Here is a 20,279-nt window from a genome sequence, read left to right as displayed (position 1 = left end):
AAAGATGAAAGAGTCTTTCTGGATCCCAGAAACTCACTCAGCTTTCATGCACACACACTGATTACAAGCAAACAGGTCACAGGTGAGGATGTTACCTTTAGTAGCCATTCAATCCCATTTGTGTCAAATTCTGTGCATGTTATCAGGCCAAAATCACCAGGGTATGTGAACTTTTGGATGTTTTGGTTGTCATTAAGATTGAAAAAGAGAAAACACAGTAGTTTGACAATAAATGGCTTCACCCAACTAATAACCATGAGTGGAGAAAAAAGTTTTTTTTGTTATCATTCATATTCTCTGAAACAAGGCCAAGAAAGGAAAAATTCTGACGGGGTATGTAAACTTTTGAGCACAACTGTATATATAGTGGGTGAAATAAGTATTGAACACGTCAACAATTTTCTAAGTAAATATATTTCTAAAGGTGCTATTGACATGAAATTATCACCAGATGTCGGTAACAACCCATCCAATCAACACAGGAAAAGAAATCGAACCATAAATTAAGTTATGTGTAATAATGAGAAATGACACAGGGAAAGAGTATTGAACACACTTACTGAAATGTATTTACTACGTTGTACAAAAGCCTTTGTTGTTGATGACAGCTTCAAGACTCCTCCTGTATGGAGAAACTAGTCGCAGGCATTGCTCAGGTGTAATTTTGGCCCATTCTTCCACACAAACACTCTTCATATCCTGAAGGTCATGTGGGCTCCTTCTGTGAACTCTGAGCTTTAGTTCCTTCCATAAATCTTCTATTGGATTCAGGTCAGGTGATTAACTGGGCCATTCTAGCAGCTTTATTTTCTTTCAAAGCAATAGAGAGTTTCCTTGGTTATGTGTTTTGGGATCATTGTCTTGCTGAAATGTCCACCTTTGTTTCATCTGCATAATCCTAGTCGATGGTAGCAGATTTTTATCAAGAATGTCTCAGTATATTTGTCCATTCATCCTTTCTTCAATTGCATGAAGTTTGCCAGTGCCGTATGCTGAAAGACAGCCCCACACCATGATGTTCCCACCTCCAAATTTCACTGTTGGAATGGTGTTTTTGGGGTGGTATGCAGTACCTTTTGGCCTCCAAACATGGTGTGTATTATGGCATCTAAAGAGTTCAAGTTTGGTCTCATCTGACTAGATTATTATGCCTACTATTTTAAATACTACCTATGTAATTGTGGTAGAAATCAAGAAATTTGCCTGAAGCAAAATGGCCCCACCGTCTGCGCATGCGCAGTAGCATCTTTCGGTTGCCGAGAGATGCTACTGCGCATGTGTGGCCGGCGGCACCATATTGCACCATGTGCAATAGCATCTCTCACTTGCCGATAGATACTACTGCGCAAGCGCTGCTGGCGGCACCATTTTGCTGGAAGAAAAAGAAATTTGCCTGCAGCAATATGGCGCAGCTGGCTGAACTTGTGCAGTAGCATCTCTCGGCATATGAAAGATGCTACTGGCTACTGCGCATGCACCGGTGGCGGGGCCATTTTGCTGCAGGCAAATTTCTTTATTTCTACCACAATTACATAGGCAGTATTTAAAATAGAACGCAGGTCACTGAAGGCACAGTGACCTGTCAAAAGCCATAAAGTGGAATACATAAGCAGAGCACCAGATAAAGCCCCTCCCCAAAGGCCTGCCCCAAAGCACAAGCATCTCATTATCTCAGAAATGAAAATAAAGATTTAAAAAGAACCACGGGACGGATTTCATCAACCAAGGTATCATATTAATCAGTGTAACGGCACCCACCTGACAGTGTATGTGGTTTACTTCGCACAATCCTGCTGACACCGCTTTAAAGATGGCAGCAACACAGGTGCAAAATACTGATGAGACAACCACTCACAACCTACCAGTTCATGGAGGGGGTGATTGCTTAGTATTACCATTGCACACAAAATACGGCTTGTATAGGGTGCTGGTCACACACAGGTAGTGCACAGTGTCTGTCTTACAGCCTATTAGTGACGCCCATACTATTAGATTAGGGGGTGTCTGTCCTCATGGGGTGCACTTATATAGTGCTGGGCAGCCCGCCTAATCTAATAGTATTGGCAGGTCTGCTGCCTTTTTTTGATGTGTTAATTATTGTCTAAATGTTGTTGTAAATGCGTTTGAACATGCTTTTTGTTAAGCAATGGAGTCTTACGTGGTGAGCGTGCATTCAGGCCATGGAGTCTGAGTGCATTACTTATAGTGTTATTTGAAGCAATTGTACCTGCTGATTCCAGGTCTTTCTGTAGCTCTCCACAGGTGGTTTTTGCCTCTTGGACAACTCTTCTAATAATTATTTTCACTCCACTTTCTGATATCTTTCAGAGCGCACCTGGTCATAGCCGGTTTAAGGTGAAATGATGTTCTTTCTACTTCTGGATTATGACCCCAACATTGCTCACTGGAGCATTCAGTACTTTAGAAATCATTCTGTAACCAATGCCATCAGTTTGTTTTGCAACAATAAGGTTGCAATGGTCTTGAAACAGCTCACTGGTTTTACCCATCTTGAGATGTTTCTTGTGTGGCACCTTGGGAATGGGACACCTTTTTATAGGCCAGCAGTTGAATCAGATGATATTATTTTTCACTAAGTGACAGGATTGCTTTCTAATTACTGATAGATACTGGTGTCATGATTTTCCATGTCTTTTTGCACCTCTCTTTCTTCAGGTATTCAATACTTTTTCCTTGTGTCATTTCTCATTATTACACATAACTTAATTTATGGACATCCGTCATCTATGGTTTGATTTCACACAAGGCCCTGTAGGTTTGGATTTCTTTTTCCCTTAATAATAAAGACCTTAATTTAAAAACTGCATTCTGTGGTTACTTGTGTTATCTTTGTCTAATATTTACATTTGTTTTGTGATCTGAAACATTTAAGTGTGACAAACATGCAAAAGAATAAGAAATCAGGACGGGGGCAAGCACTTTTTCACACCACTGTATATGTATACATATATATACATAGAGTTGTACTGAATGTTTTTTCCCTCCGGTGCTTCTATTTAATAATTGCATACTGTATGTTCCCACAGTTCTTACCTGTTTTCTCCCAGGCTTTACAAAAGAATTCCCTCTACTGAAACGAAATTAAAGAGTGAACGTCATTTTAATTTTTATTTCATCAATCAATAGTACACAGGAAAATAAGCAACTTTGTAATACACCATATCAGGGATATCTGCTTCTTTCTTTTCCTGGACTAATCATTTACTCTCAATTCATGGGTAAAATCTGTAAAATTTGTATTCAGTGAAGACAGATTTTCCCATTGCTGAGACAGGAGATGGCAGTTGGTGCTTACATTATTCTATGTTGAGAAAAGGGGTAGGAGGAGTAAAGAGCTAGAGACAGGCACGCTACACCGTTAGGACTTCATTCCTTAAGGTTGATATCCTTAAGCCATATGGAAGAGGACAAGGTAGGAAAAGTAAGTCATAATGTTATTGTACAATTCCCCTGTAATATTAGGCTCTATGAAATGCCTTTGTATATGAATGGATTAGATAACGTTTCTGCACCTTGTTTCTGCTCCATGTCTCCAGTGTCTGTTCTTTGCAGATCTGAAAAATGTACACTAATTTACCAGCTAATGATTGCACACATGATTTACATGATAAAGTATCATTATTGGAAATTTTTCGCAGAAGAAAAGTAATTTATTTTCTTATGACAGGTCAGAAACATCCAGATACATCTGTGCTGAATGTGTTTTCCAACTATGACTACAACAGGTCGGTTCTTACCATCGTTTCTACCACTGAACAGATAGGTAAGTGAAATGTTCATCAAGTTGTAGCTTGAAGTACAAAATTAAAGAAGCACTCACATCAAAGTTTTTATCCTCTTAATATATTGTAGTCAAAGCAATAGCTAGGGGTTTGCTTCAAGGGGGGCGAAACTTCTGAGTGGTCCCCTAACCATGTAACCCTGATTACAGCTATGGTGGCGCACCCCAATAGTGGATGCAGGAGAACCTCTGCAGATGACCACGCTGTTACTAAAAGAAATCGCTATACAAAGACCAACACTGATATTATCGCCATATGGTGACCATATAGTGGTAGATAATACCAGTCCTGCAGAACATAGCAGGGATTACAGTACAATTATAGATGGTAACTTACAGCTGATGTTCTTTTTGGTGGAGTTTTTCACTTTTCCCGTCTTTTCCATCTGGCCCAGACCGACACAGCAACTTCTCCAGCCAGGACTCAGCTGCAGAATTTACAACAAAGACACCTCTGACTTCTCACATTTCCTGCACTGTCTCCATTTGTCTCCAGCCTGCACAAACTCCTTATCCTGCTGATACCCCAATACTGAGCCGCTGCTGCTGTATGTGTCCCTATTACTGCACCTACTGTGTGCCCTCTAATTTTCTGCCTACTGGAGCCCTAGATTCCCTTTCATTGCATTCGTAAAGTATGATGATCCTACTGAACCCCACCCCTCAACTACCCCAGAAAAGTATTGTGACCCCAACACCGTATGGTCCCACAACTGTGACCCCCACACAGCCCTCCATGCATTATAATGGGTCTACATACAATATAATGACCCCCCACCTCTCCACACGGTATAATAGCCCCCACACAGCATGATGAACCCCACACAAACCTTCACACTGTATAATTGCTTGCATATAGTTTAAAGGCCCCCACATAGTCCTCCATACAGCATAATGAACCCCATAGTCCATACTGCGTAATTCACCCCATAGCCCATACAGTATAATGCACCCCATAGCTCATACAGTATAATGCACCCCCATAGCCCATACAGTATAATGCACCCCATAGCCCATACAGCATAATGCACCCACATAGTCCATACAGTATAATGCACCCCACAGCCCATACAAGTATAATGCACCACTATAGCCCATACAGTATAATGCACCTCATAGCCCATACAGTATAATGCACCCCCATAGCCCATACAGTATAATGCACCTTATAGCCCATACAATATAATGCACCCCCATAGCCCATACAGTATAATGCACCCCATAGCCCATTCTGTATTATGCACCCCATAGCTCATAGAGTATAATGCACCCCATAGCCCAAAGAGTATAATGCACCCCATAGCCCATTCAGTATCATGCACCCCCATATAGTATAATGCATCCCCATAGCCCATATATTATAATGCACCACCTATTGTATAATGCACCCCCACAGCCCATAAAGTATAATGCACCCCCATACAGTATAATGCACTCCCCATAGCCCACAGTATATTGCACCCCATAGTCCTCAATACAGCTTTATGGCCACCACAATGTTATAAAAAAAAAAATACAATACTCACCTCTCCTACTCGTTCCCCGCTGTTCCGGTCGCCGCAGCTTGTGTTCTAAGCGTCGCACATCTCAACGTAGAGGCGTCATCGCGCTGAGACGTCAGACGCCGAGGAAGAATGATGGGTTAGGAAGAGTCAGCTCCATCCTCTATCGCTTTCAACTGTATCGGCACACACAGATACAGTTAAAAGTAGCGCAGCCCCGGGTGGGCCCCTCAGAGCGTGGGTCCCCGGGCGGTGGCACCCTTTGCCCCCCGGTAGCTACGTAACTGATTGCAGCCATCATAGTATATAACGCTGTGTACTTACAATTGCTCATTTTGCCTTTCTAACCAGCTAATTCTTCTCTTTTCTCTCCTCTACATACAAACTGGAAGTCTATTGTCCCTGCATTTATCATCCCCTCTTCAACTCCTGACTCAGCTGTTGCGCTCCTTGCCCCTGCCAGGGACTTTTGCAGTTATTCATGATTCATACAGGGAAAATTGACCTCCTGTCTCTAAATAGAGCTTAAAAGGATTTAGTTAGTCAGTTTTCAATCACGTGATCTCATACACCGAATGGAAAAGAGAAGAAATAGCTGAGTAGAAAGGCAAAATGAGTGATTGTAAGTACAAAGTGCTATATAATATGATGATTTTAATATACTAACAGGATAAAAATTTTGATGGAAGTGCTTCTTTAATAAAAGCTTGGTGATTCACTAAAAAATTGTTGAAGAGGCCCAGGATTTCTATGCTAGAGCCCTTTAAATTAGAGCAACTCTACCTGTTCTAGGAAGCTAACGTACCCACCCTAAGGCTCCTAACTAGTTCTGATGAGTGTCCAATTTGACATGTTTTTATAATGTCGCCTCTGTTTTAATGGAGTCATAATTTATCAATGAAAACATCTTCCAGCAAAGGTACCTCCTGCTTATATTAATGAGAACAAGAGCTGGGAGGGCTAGATTGCTTCCATGAGAAGTACTTTACATGGGTGAAGGGGGCACTTATATGAGGATTATGGGCTGCATTGTGCATTAAGGGCATGTGGCTGTTCTCTTCATGGGATGCATGGCTGCACTCAGGGGGAAACATATGGCTGCACTCTACATGGAGAAATATGACTTCACCTAAATGGTTTGTCCCATAAACAACATGTCCTATCCATACCTATACCTATCCATAACATAGATGATAAATATCTGATCACTGAGTAGTGAGCATATGTGACTGTCACTACTATAGACAGTGAATGGAGGAGTGGAGCCATGGCACCATCTTCCCATTTATATAGTGGACTTTCCTATTCCTTTTTTATGAACAATGTATCCACAGTGGTCATATATTTATCACCTATCCTATCGCTGTATTTGTGAAATTTGAGATTATCACTGAATTTTGGGAAAGGTAGACTATTTTGTGCTGTGGGGAAAATTAACATTTAGCTATATGTGCAGTCTTTGGACATAGTCAAAAGGGACACATCTCAGGTCCCCCTTTTGTAGTAGGTAGGCTACACCTTATTTTGGATGCTTCCAATGAGACTATTAGTGTCACATGAGCTTTTTTGACATTAATAAATGGAGAGGATAGCTCTAGATCATACATGTCAAACTCTGGCCCGCAGGGTGATTATATTTGGCCCACGACACCAGAACAGTCATCCCTATGTGGGGCCCATTATTCTGTATGGAGGACTATGTGGGGCCGATTATTCTGTATGGAGGACTATGTGGGGCCCATTATACTGTATGGAGGACTTTGTGGGGCCCATTATTCTGTATGGAGGACTATGTGGGGCCCATTATTCTGCATGGAAGACTATGTGGGGCCCATTATACAGTATGGAAGACTATGTGAGGCCCATTATAATGTATGGAAGACTATGTGGGGCCCATTATTCTGTATGGAAGACTATGTGGGGCCCATTATACTTTATGGAGGACTATGTGGGGCCCATTATTCTGTATGGAGGACTTTGTGGGGCCATTATTTTGTATGGAAGACTATGTGGGGCCCATTATTCTGTATGGAGGACTTTGTGGGGCCATTATTCTGTATGGAGGACTATGTGGGGCCCATTATTCTGTATGGAGGACTTTGTGGGGCCATTATTCTGTATGGAGGACTATGTGGGGCCCAGTATTCTGCATGGAAGACTATGTGGGGCCCATTATTCTGTATGGAGGACTTTGTGGGGCCATTATTCTGTATGGAGGACTATATGGGGCCCATTATTCTGTATGGAGGACTTTGTGGGGCCATTATTCTGTATGGAGGACTATGTGGGGCCCATTATTCTGCATGGAAGACTATGTGGGGCCCATTATACAGTATGGAAGACTATGTGAGGCCCATTATAATGTATGGAAGACTATGTGGGGCCCATTATTCTGTATGGAAGACTATGTGGGGCCCATTATACTTTATGGAGGACTATGTGGGGCCCATTATTCTGTACGGAGGACTATGTGGGGCCCATTATTCTGTATACTGGTTGGCCCGCTATTTTGTCCAATTTTTTCATTTTGGCCCTCTGTCTGAGTTTGACATCCCTGCTCTAGAGGTAAGCAGTGTAGGTGTATATAAGAGTATGAAGTGTGTGTAATTATATATATATATATATATATATATAAAGTTTATATATGAAAATGGAACTCACTTAGCTTTTTCCTCCTTTGCTCTTTTGACTTGTCTATGGGTGTGCCCCCTCCCTGCTCTTGAGGGTACCCTGTTTTGTATGCAGATTTTCCCCATAGAATTGCATTAAAGGCAGAGAATCCGACAGTTAAAAACGCATGTAATCAGTACATGACTGTACCGATAAAGTTTTGTCAAAGCCAAATACCAAACTTTTGCATCAGCCCATTTTCCTTTTTATAATTTTTAAAATGTAAAAATGATCATATATATGCATTTTGGAAACAAATCCTATGGACCGATGAGGTTAAAATAGAACTCTTTGGCCACAATAATCACAAGTATGTGTGGAGGAAAAAGGGCACAGAATTTCAGGAAAAGAACATCTTGCCAACCATTAAGCATGGGGGTGGATCAATCATGCTTTGGGGTTGTGCTGCAGCCAATTGCACAGGGAACATTTTACGGGTAGGCTGAAGAATGGATTCAATGAAACTTCAACAAATTCTTGATGCAAACATAACACCATCTGTAAAAAAGCTGAAGTTGAAAAGAGGATGGCTTCTACAAATGGATAATGATTCTAAACACATGTCAAAATCCACAATAGACTACCTCAAAAGGTGCAAGCTGAAGGTTTTACAATGGCCTCACAGTCCCCTGATCTGAACATCATTGAAAATCTGTGGCTAGACCTCAAAGTAGCACTGCATGCAAGATGACCCAGGAATCTCACAGAACTGGAAGAATTTTCCAAGGAAGAATAGATGAAAATCTCTCAAACAAGAATTGAAAGACTCTTGGCTGGTTACAAAAAGCGTTTACAAGCTGTGATACTTACAAAAGGGGGCGCTACTAGATACTAACCATGCAGAGTGCCCAAACTTTTGCATCTGCCCATTTTCCTTTTTGTAATTTTTTAAATGTAAAAGATGAAACTATTTTTTTTGCCTAAAATACAAAGGAAATGTGTCATGTTTAACTCTAGTCCTTTTAGAGATCATTTCATCTTCAACTTGCTTAACTGTTCACAACAACAGTAATTTTGACCAGGAGTGCTCAAACTTTTACATGCCACTGTAAATCAGAAGAGCAGACTGTCAGTCATTACATGTCTCACACTGGTAACGTACAGTCATTTAGAATAATCTCTGGGGGCAAATTCTCAGGGAGATCAGTGTCCGGCCCATAGATCTTAACAGCTCATTTACATATTAAGAAAAACCTGTATTTTTCTGGAATAAGACATCGGATCGCAGATATAAAGGTATCATTTTATTCAGCTTCCTATGACCCAAATGCTCATAGAGACGGCTTAGGAAGATTGATCGTACTGACAGATTCCCTTTAGGCTTAAAGCATAGGATGTGACGTCAGAATTTCTAGATTTTCTCAGTACTAGGGATGCAGTAGTGATCATGGGCGCAGAATTGTATTTTGTTACTTATTCCAAGACACTACAGCCTGTCTACAGGTTATAATAGATTGTCTGGGTTGAAATTATGCTAAAATCATTACTGATACTACTCATTACTGTTTGCTAACATTGTGTGGAACGGATCAGCATCTTTATTATAATAGTACTTAATATCATTTAACTAATCATCTCTCCTATTGACTCATTTGTATTCATTATTTGGTTATATTGCATAGTTATTGCTTCCGTTGATTGCAAAGCGCTGCAGAACTTGTAAACATTATATATAACAATAAAAAAGGTCATTATTATGTACCAATCAACTGTCAGAGGGGCCTTGGAGTTCAGCTGAATGCTGTGTCCTCTTTATTCCTTACATTGCTTAATTTTTTTTTTAGTGTCACTTTTAATGGGGCCTGGGCTGGGTATTACCATACTATTCCATTTGTTTTGAATGGGACAGCACTATAGAGTACCTAGCACAGCCACTATTAAAAAGCTACCATCATTTTAATTTTGATTTGATCAATCAATAGTACACATGAAAATAAGAAACTTTGTATCTTAATAGGGAAATTTTCTTTTTTCTCTTCCTGGTCCGATCTTTCACTCTCTATTAATGGGTAATATTTTTATTAATTGAAGACAGATTTTCCCATTGCTTAGATAGTAGATGACAGTTGGTGCTTTTAACATTCTATAGAGGAAGCGTCAGTTACAAATCTCCATAGAACTTTATGATCACCAACTGTCATCTCCTATCTCAGTAATGTATAAATCGGTCTTCACTAAATACCGATTTTACCTGTGAATTGAGAATTTTCAGAATAAATGATCAGTTCAGGAGGAGAAAGAAGCAGATTTCTCCTATGAGATATAGTACAAAGTTTCTTATTTTCATGTGTACCATTGACTTATGAAAAAAATGAAAACGATGATTACTCTTTAAAGAGAATCTGTCATCAGGTTTTTGTGATTTAATCTGAGGACTGCATGAGGTTGGGGTTACAAAATTTCAACAATGTGTCACATGTCAGGCTGTGTTCTGTTGTTTACTTACAGTGAAGGTTTTATCATTATCTGGACTATAGCAGCGCTTGCAAGCTAGTCCGACTCCTCCTCTTTCTTTGATAAGCAGCTCACTGTCTATAGTCTATGTACATAGAGAGCCCGTTATGGGGGATGGGTTCAGCTGTTGTGGGCGGGGTTAGCTTTCTCAGCTCTGCTGCATTGCTAAATCTAAAAATTCTGATTGTATCACAACTGCTGCACCCAGTAAACAAAGTGACACATTGTTGGATTCAAGGTCTTTTTTCATACATTATGCTGCTCTCAGATGAGGTAGAAAAAACCTGCTGCCAGTTTCCTTTAAGTGTACTATATGTAGGTAAACTAAGAATTTTAAACAATAAGGCAGCCGCAAGGGGTCACATAAATAACTGAGATTGTTGTGGAAGGCTGAACCATTAAAGGGGTTTTCCCACAAACAAAAGTTAATTTTAATCAATAGATCTTAGAATGATAATAACTTACACAATTGGATGTGTTTAAATAAAATGTTCCTGTGCTGAGATAATCTTATAAATGTGCCCCTGCTGTGTACTGTGTAATGGCTGTGTCTAACCATGCAGGAACATGGTCTGATCATACCACATCTCCTGGGCAGGAGAGGAAGCAAAAGAGAGTATACAGACATTACAGCAGGGGATCACAGCTGATTCTTTCTTTGAAGTAAAACATTGTTTAAAAACAGGCAGGCTAATGTTTTACCTCACAAAAAGAATCAGCTGTGACCCCCTGCTGTAATGTCTGTATACTCTTTTACTTCCTCCCCTGCCCAGGAGCTGTGGTATGATCAGACCATGTTCCTGTACGGTCAGACACAGCCATTACACAGTACACAGCAGGGGCACATTTATAAGATTATCTCAGCGCAGGAACATTTTATTTAAACACATCCAATTGTGGAAGCTATTATTATTCCAAGATCTATTGATTAAAATGAATTTTTGTGTGTGTGAAAACCCTTTTAACCCCTTAACAACATTAGACATACTAATACGCGTCTGTGCCCTGGGACTTAAGAGCCAGACCCGTATTAGTACGTCATGGCGATCACGCGCGCACACAGGCTGTGCGGGCGCGATCGCCGCCGGGTGTCAGCTGATTGTCACAGCTGACACCCGGTACTATGTGCAGGGAGCAGTCACGCACCGCTCCCAGCACATTAACCCCCTCGATGCTGCGATCGAAGTCGATCGCAGCATTGCGGTGGCAAGGGGAGGTGATCGCAGATACTCACCTCCTCTTCCGGCTTCCAGCGCTGTCTGCCGTGGCTTCCAGGATGTTGCCATGACGACCCGATGTCGTCATGACAACATCCGGGTCACCAGACAGCAGGAAGATTTTTTGGACATGCGCAGTGCATCTCCAAACAATCTTCTCCCTGTCCAGCGCTGACAGCCTGCATGGCACAGGGATGGTGCTGCATTCCTGTGCCATGCAGGCGATCAGAGAAAAAAAAAGTGAAAGTCCCATAGTGGGACAAAGTAATAAAGTATAAAAACTATCAGAAAGTGAAAAAAAAAAAAAAAATTGTAAAAATATAAAAAAAAAATAAAAAAAATAATCCACCAAAAATAAAAATATAATGTACCCATCAATAAATATTATTATAAAAAAAAACAAAACAAAACAATAAAAGTACAGATATTTGGTATCGCCGCATCCGGAACAACCTGACCTATAAAACTGTCCCACTAGTTAACCCCTTCAGTGAACACGGTAAAAAAAATAAATAAATAACGAAGCAAAAAACAATGCTTTATCACCATACCGCCAAACAAAAAATGGAATAACACGCGATCAAAAAGACAAATATAAATAAAAATGGTACCGCTGAAAACGTCATCTCGTCCCGCAAAAAACAAGCTGCCATACAGCTCCATCAGCCGAAAAATAAAAAAGTTATAGCTCTCAGAATAAAGCTACGCTAAAAAATAATTTTTTCTATAAAATTACTTTTATTATATAAAAGAGCAAAACATAGAAATGCGATATAAATGTGGTACCACTGTAAACATACTGACCCGAAGAATAAAGCTGCCTTATCAATTTTACCACACGCGGAACAGAATAAAAAAAAAAAAAAAAAAAAAAAAAAACAATTCCTGAATTGTTGGTTTTTGTTTATTCTGCCTCCCAAAAATCGGAATAGAAAGCGATCAAAAAATGTCATGTGCCTGAAAATGGCACCAATAACAACGTCAACTCATCCCGCAAAAAACAAGCCGTCAAATGACTGTCTGCCAAAATCTGGAAAAATTATAACTCTCAAAATATAGCGATGCAAAAACTAGATTTTACAAAAAATGCGTCTTTTAGTGTGTGACAGCTGTCAGTCATAAAAACCCCATATGATTCTGGTATCGCTGTAGTCTCACCGACCCGAAGAATAAAGTCGTCTAATCACTTATACCGCATGAGGAACGGCGTAAAAAATAAACTCTCAGGTTAGGCTTGTGCTAGGGTTAGGGTTGTGCTAGGGTTAGGGTTGTGCTACGGTTAGGGTTGTGCTACGGTTAGGGTTAGGGCTGGGGTTGGGGTTAGGGTTGGAGTTAGGGTTGTGATGTGGTTGGGATTTTTTTCAAAAGTAAGAAAAAAAGATGACGATATGGTGACTAGTGTTGAGCGCAAGTGCTCGCTACTTGAGTTTGCATCGGGTGTTCTGGCATGCATTGAGTATCGTGGGTATTTCAGTGACATTCTCGAGTCTCCGCCCCATATGCTTCACGGCCCAAAAAACTTTGCGGGGATTGCCGGCCATGCACGAGCGATCCCCGCATGTTTTTTTTTGGGTGTCTAATAACCGTGAAACATCCGGGCGGGGACTCGAGCATGTCATTCGAGCACACGCAGTACATGGTGCATACCTGAGTACCCGATGCAAACTCAAGTAGCGAGCACTTGCGCTCAAGACTAATGACAACTTATTCAATATGATGACCTAATGTTATCAAATTCTGTGTCGTACCTCTGGGTTCAAAATGTTCACTATACACCTTAATAAAATCCTTGAGGGGTATAGTTTCCAAAATGGGGTCACTTGTGGGGGAGCTCCACTCTTTAGGCACATCAGGGGCTCTCCAAACGCGACATGGTGTCCGCTAACAAATTGAATGGAAAATCGGCTCAAATTGTTAGCGGACGCCATGTTGCGTTTGGAGAGCCCCTGCGTGCCTAAACTTTGGAGCTCCCCCACAAGTGACCCCATTTTGGAAACTAGACCACCCAAGGCACCTATCTAGATGCATAATGAGCACTTGGAACCCCCAGGTGCTTCACAAATTGATTCGTAAAAATTAAAAAGTGAAAAAAAAACACTTTTTCATTTTTACGAATCAATTTGTGAAGCACCTGGGGGTTCCAAGTGCTCACTATGCATCTAGATAGGTGCCTTGGGTGGTCTAGTTTCCAAAATGGGGTCACTTGTGGGGGAGCTCCAATGTTTAGGCACACAGGAGCTCTCCAAACGCGACATGGTGTCCGCTAACAAATTGGAACCATGTCGCGTTTGGAGAGGCCCTGTGTGACTAAACATTGGATCTCCCCCACACGTGACCCGATTTTGGAAACTAGACCACCCAAGGCACCTATCTAGATGCATAATGAGCACTTGGAACCCCCAGGTGCTTCACAAATTGATTCGTAAAAATGAAAAAGTGAAAAAAAAACACGTTTTAATTTTTACGAATCAATTTGTGAAGCACCTGGGGGTTACAAGTGTTCACTATGCATCTAGATAGGTGCCTTGGGGGGTCTAGTTTCCAAAATGGGGTCACTTGTGGGGGAGCTCCAATGTTTGGGCACACAGGGACTCTCCAAATGCAACATGGTGTCCGCTAACAAATTGAATGGAAAATCGGCTCAAATTGTTAGCGGACACCATGTTGCGTTTGGAGAGCCCCTGTGTGCCCAAACATTGGAGCTCCCCCACAAGTGACCCCATTTTGGAAACTAGACCCCCCAAGGCACCTATCTAGATGCATAGTGAGCACTTGGAACCCCCAGGTGCTTCACAAATTGATTCATAAAAATGAAAAAGTGTTTTTTTTTTCACTTTTTCATTTTTACGAATCAATTTGTGAAGCACCTGGGGGTTCCAAGTGCTCACTATGCATCTAGATAGGTGCCTTGGGTGGTCTAGTTTCCAAAATGGGGTCACTTGTGGAGGAACTCCAATGTTTAGGCACATCAGGGGCTCTCCAAACGCAACATGACGTCCGCTAATTATTCAAGCAAATTTTACAATCAAAAAGTCAAATGGCGCTCCTTCCCTTCCGAGCCCTGCCGTGCGCCCAAACAGTGGTTTTTCCCCACATATGGGGTATCTGCGTGCCCAGGGGAAATTGCACAACAAATTTTGGGGTCCATTTTTTCTTGTTACCCCTGTGAAAATAAAAAAAATTGGGTCTAAAGTAACATTTTTGTGAAAAAAGTTAAATGTTCATTTTTTTCTTCCACATTCCAAAAATTCCTGTGAAGCACCTAAAGGGTTAATAAAGTTCTTGAATGTGGTTTTGAGCTCCTTGAGGGGTGCAGTTTTTAGAATGGTGTCACTTTTGGGTATTTTCTGTCATAAAGACCTCTCAAAGTGACTTCAAATGTGATGGGGTCCCTAGAAAAATGGTTTTGTAAATTTTGTTGGAAAAATGAGAAATCGCTGGTCAACTTTTAACCCTTATAGCTCCATAACAAAAAAAAATTTGGTTCCAAAATTGTGCTGATGTAAAGTAGACATGTGGGAAATGTTATTTATTAAGTATTTTGTGTGACATATCGCTCTGATTTAAGGGCATAAAAATTAAAATTTTGAAAATTGCAAAATTTTCAAAATTTTTGCCAAATTTCTGTTTTTTTCACAAATAAACGCAAGTGATATCGAAGAAATTTTACCAAAATCATGAAGTACAATATGTCATGAAAAAATAATCTCAGAATCAGGGGGATCCATTGAAGCGTCCAAGAGTAATTACCTCATAAAGTGACAGTGGTCAGAATTGTAAAAATTGGCCTGGTCATTAACGTGCAAACCACCCTCGGGGCTTAAGGGGTTAAACTGAACTTAATTCTTCTCAATATTAATTTTATAAATTATTATTGAGCAGAATTAAGAATATGGGTTAGCTGCTACTCCTAATACATGTTAAAATAATCCTAACGTGTTATTACCAGTGGCAGCTAATCAAAACCATATCATTTACTGCTCTATAAAGTTTATAGAAATCAAATCCTACTGCTTGTATTATTTAGCCTTATGTATAACTATTACTATTTAATATGTTTGCATATTTAGTGCTATTAATTTCCACAGCGCTTTACAGACATCATCATCATGACTGACCATTCGGGCGCACAATGTAAATTCCCAATTATTATTTCTTTGGAGTGTGAAGAAAATCAGGACCACGGTGCTGGAAAGCAACAGTGTTAACCACTGAGCCACCCAGCTGCCAATACACTAAGCCCAGACATACCTTGATTGGCTGCAATTCTTACAATTATCTCTCCCACGGTCTCAATCCTTAGCACAATCTCTGTCTTTAGCATGGTACTAATCTTTGTCTTTATCTCTATTTTTGCTTTTATTGCAATCCTGCTCATTTTTTTCCTTCTCCCACGCTTTGTCTTAGGCTACATTTACACGTTCAATATTTGGTCAGTATTTTACATCATTATTTGTAAGGCAAAACCAAAGGAAAAGTATAATAGAAACACGTCACCACTTCTGTATTTATCGCCCACTCCTGGTTTTAGCTTACAAACACTGATGTAAAATACTGGCCAAATACTGAACATGTGAATGTGGCCTTATTCTCATTTTTGCTCTTTTCTCTCTTTTGCTCACGTTCCCTCTGCCTTTCCCTCCAGTCTCCATTGTTTTGGTGCACCTGACCTGCGCTTACTCAGGTTATGTGCACTGTACATCTGAGCAGCCAACGCAACGGATTTGGTCGGTAGGTGGAATTTTTCCTGGTTCTGGTTTAGGCGATCGGTAGTATCATCCTAGGAAAGACCATGTGATTCCCTAAATGAATTTTTAAAAAAATTAATAAAAAATATAAAAAAAATAATAAAACTAATAAAATAAAAAACACTAATTTCCTTTTATATCACAGTGAGTCTATGCATCTGTACGTTCACATCATGGTGACCTTAGAGCAATAGATCATTACAGGATTTCTCCAGAAATATAGACTATAAATGTATGATTTCCAACCAAATATGTAGGGGAACCTATGCAGCATCTTCCAAGATACAATGGTATTGTACAATTTGTAGAATAAAGGCTTTCGCTTACCGTGCAGCGCTGAACCAAAAGTCACGAGATGTAATGAATAGGCCATAAAAGGCCTCATGACATCCCATGATTTAATAAATATGCTCGCTGTTGCTTTAAGATCTCAACATCATTTGTGAACATTATTTTAGCTGAGCAAGTGAAAAAGAGATCCCAAGGGAATTAAAAAAGCTGTTAATTAAATTACTTCATTTGCTAGGGAAATGAAGAGCCTATAAAATGTTTAACGCTTTGTCTGGACACATGAATTTGTGCATGTATTTTTTTATTTTTTATTCATTTTACATTTTTTGTTTAACCCTAATATTGGCAAGGATAAAGAATTATATTGTTGTGTACTAATGAATCATGTGTGCATAGTATACAGTGTTTTATTCTCGTAGATAGCTTATATGTGTCCCAATCTTAGACATACCTAGCATGGCCTAATATCACACGCTAATTCTTATATGGAGTTTGGAAGATAATTTTGTCTGGGAGTATGTTCCCGTTTTCACTGTCTATAAACATATTGTGGCTTTGGCAAAGTCCAGTTAATTTCTGCCTTTCTTTAAGCAATGGGGTCCTCTTTGACCTTTGCCCATAGACTCCAGATGTCTCCAGCAGAGTGTGAAGTTCTTTGGGTGTTGTGCATGGTTTGTGTAGGGACTAGTGATGAGCGAGTATGTTTTGTTAACCCTTTTGCCAAGTATTCTCGGGCAAGCACCGAGTATTTACAGCTGCTCGGTGATATGTTTGAATCACTCCCGTGTGCATGACTGTTTGACAGCTTTAATATATGTGAGGAATGTCTATTTCTTACACATACCTCACATGTATTAAAGCTGTCAAACAGTCGCAAATCATGCACACGGGAGTGATTCAAACATATCACCAAGCACGCTGTAAATACTCTGTGCTCCATCTTCTCCATTGTCTGTGTCCTGTAAATCCGAGTCTGTATGGTCCAATTATCGGATGCACTCGCAGAATGCTTTTTTTCTCATGTCGAATTGCCATGAGAAAAAAAGCGCTGGCCGGCACTGCTCCACAGTATAACATTAGACCGAGTGCTAACCTACAAAACATCGTATAGTTTTATACACTCGTGTGAGCGAACCCTTATTTGTAGTCTGACTGAACACACTAGAAGGCTTTGCCTGCTACTACTAAACCCTTTAGGCCACGTGCACACGCTCAGTATTTGGTCAGTATTTTACATCAATATTTGTAAGCCAAAATTAGGAGTGGAACAATCAGAGAAAAGGTGTAATAGAAACACGTCACCACTTCTGCATTTTTTTACCCACTCCTAGTTTTGGCTTACAAATACTGCCACACCCATCAGCCACTGGACCACTATTAAAGAGCTTGTCCACTACTTTTACATTGATGCCCTATCCTTGGAATAGGTCATCAATGTCTGATCGGCTGGGGTCGGACACCCGGCACCCCCGCCGATAACAGCTGTTATCGGCGGCCACTGGCCAGAAGTACTTACTTGCGGAGCTGGCCATCTAATTGTAGTGGCCGCCATAGGGTACTACACATCCTCCTCCTATTCAAATCAATAGGAGGCGGATGTGTAGTACCCTGCCTTTGCCACTACAAGTAGACGGCCAGCTCCTTAAGTAAGTACTTCCGGCCAGCGGCCGCCGATACCGATAACAGCTGATCAGCGGGGGTGCTGGGTGTCCGACCCTGGCCGAACAGACATTGATGACCTCTCTTAAGGATAGGCCAAGCAATGTAAAAGTAATGGACAACTTCTTTAATGCATAAGCACTGGATGTTACATATACACAGTATTTTAGTACTTACAGCTACTAGTTCAATTTTGTTGTAAATTACTCTGTACATTTAGCACAACTGCACCACCACCCCACTGGTGTTTGTGAGATTCATGTAATTTTTAGGAGCTACTTACGGTGTTTAGTTTTAGTATATTTATTTTACAGCTCGCTCATAATGGAGAGCTATATGCAAATGACCCTCACCTCAAACTCCTCTGCGAACGTGACCCAAGTGTCATTTTACTGTGGTCCGATTCTCTTTCATGTGAGATTCGGATCACAGGTGCGGAGAAGATGAAAAACTTGTGAACTGGTGGGGAGTGTGTTCCCTTTTATCACTTATAGATTTAGTATGCTTTCATGCACCAGCCTTTTAATTCATTTAAAGACCATATTCTTCCTATTTTTGTGAATATGCTCTATCCTTGTGTTGTATTATAAGATCGGTAAAATCTCAGATGTCATAATTGAGCTCTGGAGGAGAGAATTTCCGAGATAAAAACGCACAAGGCCTCAAATGCGTTAGAGTGGTGGAACTCTGGGAGAGCACCGTTCCCACCACTACCTCAGAGGCATACACTTCCACCACAAGAGGCTTACTGACATCAGGCTGATCCAAAACTGGAGCAGAGGAAAAGGCCTTCTTAAGTGGATTAAAGGCTTTAATGGCCTCCCGTCCCCAATTAGACATGTCTACCCCCTTATGAGTAAGATCGGTGAGAGGTTTCACCACCTTGGAAAAACCCTTAATAAACCTCCGGTAATAATTGGCAAAACCCAAAAAAGGCTGCAATTCCTTGAAGTTAACCGGTTGTGCTCACTCCAACACTGCCCTCACTTACTCGGGATCCATCCGAAACCCCATTGGGGATCAGAATGAGTCCCAGGAACCCCAACTCCTGCACTTATAAAACACATTTTTCTTTTTTGACAAGAAGAAAATGCTCCTCCAATCTTTTCAGGATGGTGCGCACATGGTCCCCATGTGCAGCCATGTCCCTGGAGGAAATGGGGATATGATCTATGTAAATGTGAGCGTGTGAACTGTGATAGCAGGAGGAGAGCATTAGGACCCAGTGAGTTTTGCCTGGCTGAGCTCAGAGCAGGGGCAGATCAGGAGACCCTGTGTGTTCCGAGGTCTGTCTACTGTGTGAGACGCTGGACGGGGCGTCTGAGGAGAACTATGAGGACGGAACTGCAACAAGACTCTCTCTCTACAAGCTTTCCTATGGGGGTTGATAACCCCTGGCCCTGGTGTAGCTGTGCTCCTGCTTAAGAACGAGTGCTGAGCTGGGGAAAGCTGTGTGGCTCTTTGGAGTTTTGTGGAAGTCCATGCTGAGTGACTAGAGACTTTGTGCTGAAGGAGCCAAGTGTCGAGTGAGAGGGAAAGAGACTGAGGATATCATCTCTGTGACGGAGCGCGTGGTCGGTGGTCTGGAAAACAGTGAGTGACTGCGAGAGGAGAGAAGGGTCCGGTGCCATTAACATTGAGAGGATACTGACAAGCCTGGTGAAGAGTTCTTCCCAGACCTTAACCTGAGGCTACAGGACTAAAGTCCCCGGCGTGTGGGCTCGGCATCGGCCGACAAGACAAGGAACCTTTGCTGTTTTTGTGAACGTTGCTTTTTATTTGACGCCAAAGTTTTCCCGGGACTAGCTGCAGCCACCGCGATTCACAGGCCTGTGATAGACCACATCTGAGGTTAACGGTACCGTAACTTTAAGATACCTGGGTATCCCTATACTAGGGGAATAAGAGCAATTGGTATAGTTTCATACATTGTTAT

General features: G+C 41.1%; 1 protein-coding gene across 1 annotated transcript in view; it reads left to right on the top strand.

The window, feature by feature from the left end:
* FTCDNL1 (formiminotransferase cyclodeaminase N-terminal like) overlaps positions 1 to 20,279 on the top strand; it is a 119,093-nt gene that overhangs the window by 29,666 nt on the left and 69,148 nt on the right. The window contains 1 exon segment of the mRNA XM_073645616.1: positions 3,689 to 3,784. Within this exon segment, the coding sequence (XP_073501717.1) occupies positions 3,689 to 3,784 (96 nt within the window).

Source organism: Phyllobates terribilis, unplaced genomic scaffold (assembly GCF_046119375.1).
Source record: "Phyllobates terribilis strain yellow unplaced genomic scaffold, ASM4611937v1 Scaffold_9__5_contigs__length_417890890, whole genome shotgun sequence".
In the NCBI taxonomy this organism is placed as follows: domain Eukaryota; kingdom Metazoa; phylum Chordata; class Amphibia; order Anura; family Dendrobatidae; genus Phyllobates; species Phyllobates terribilis.
Note: the sequence above shows the minus strand (reverse complement) of the source record. Positions and strands in the feature narration are given on the sequence as shown.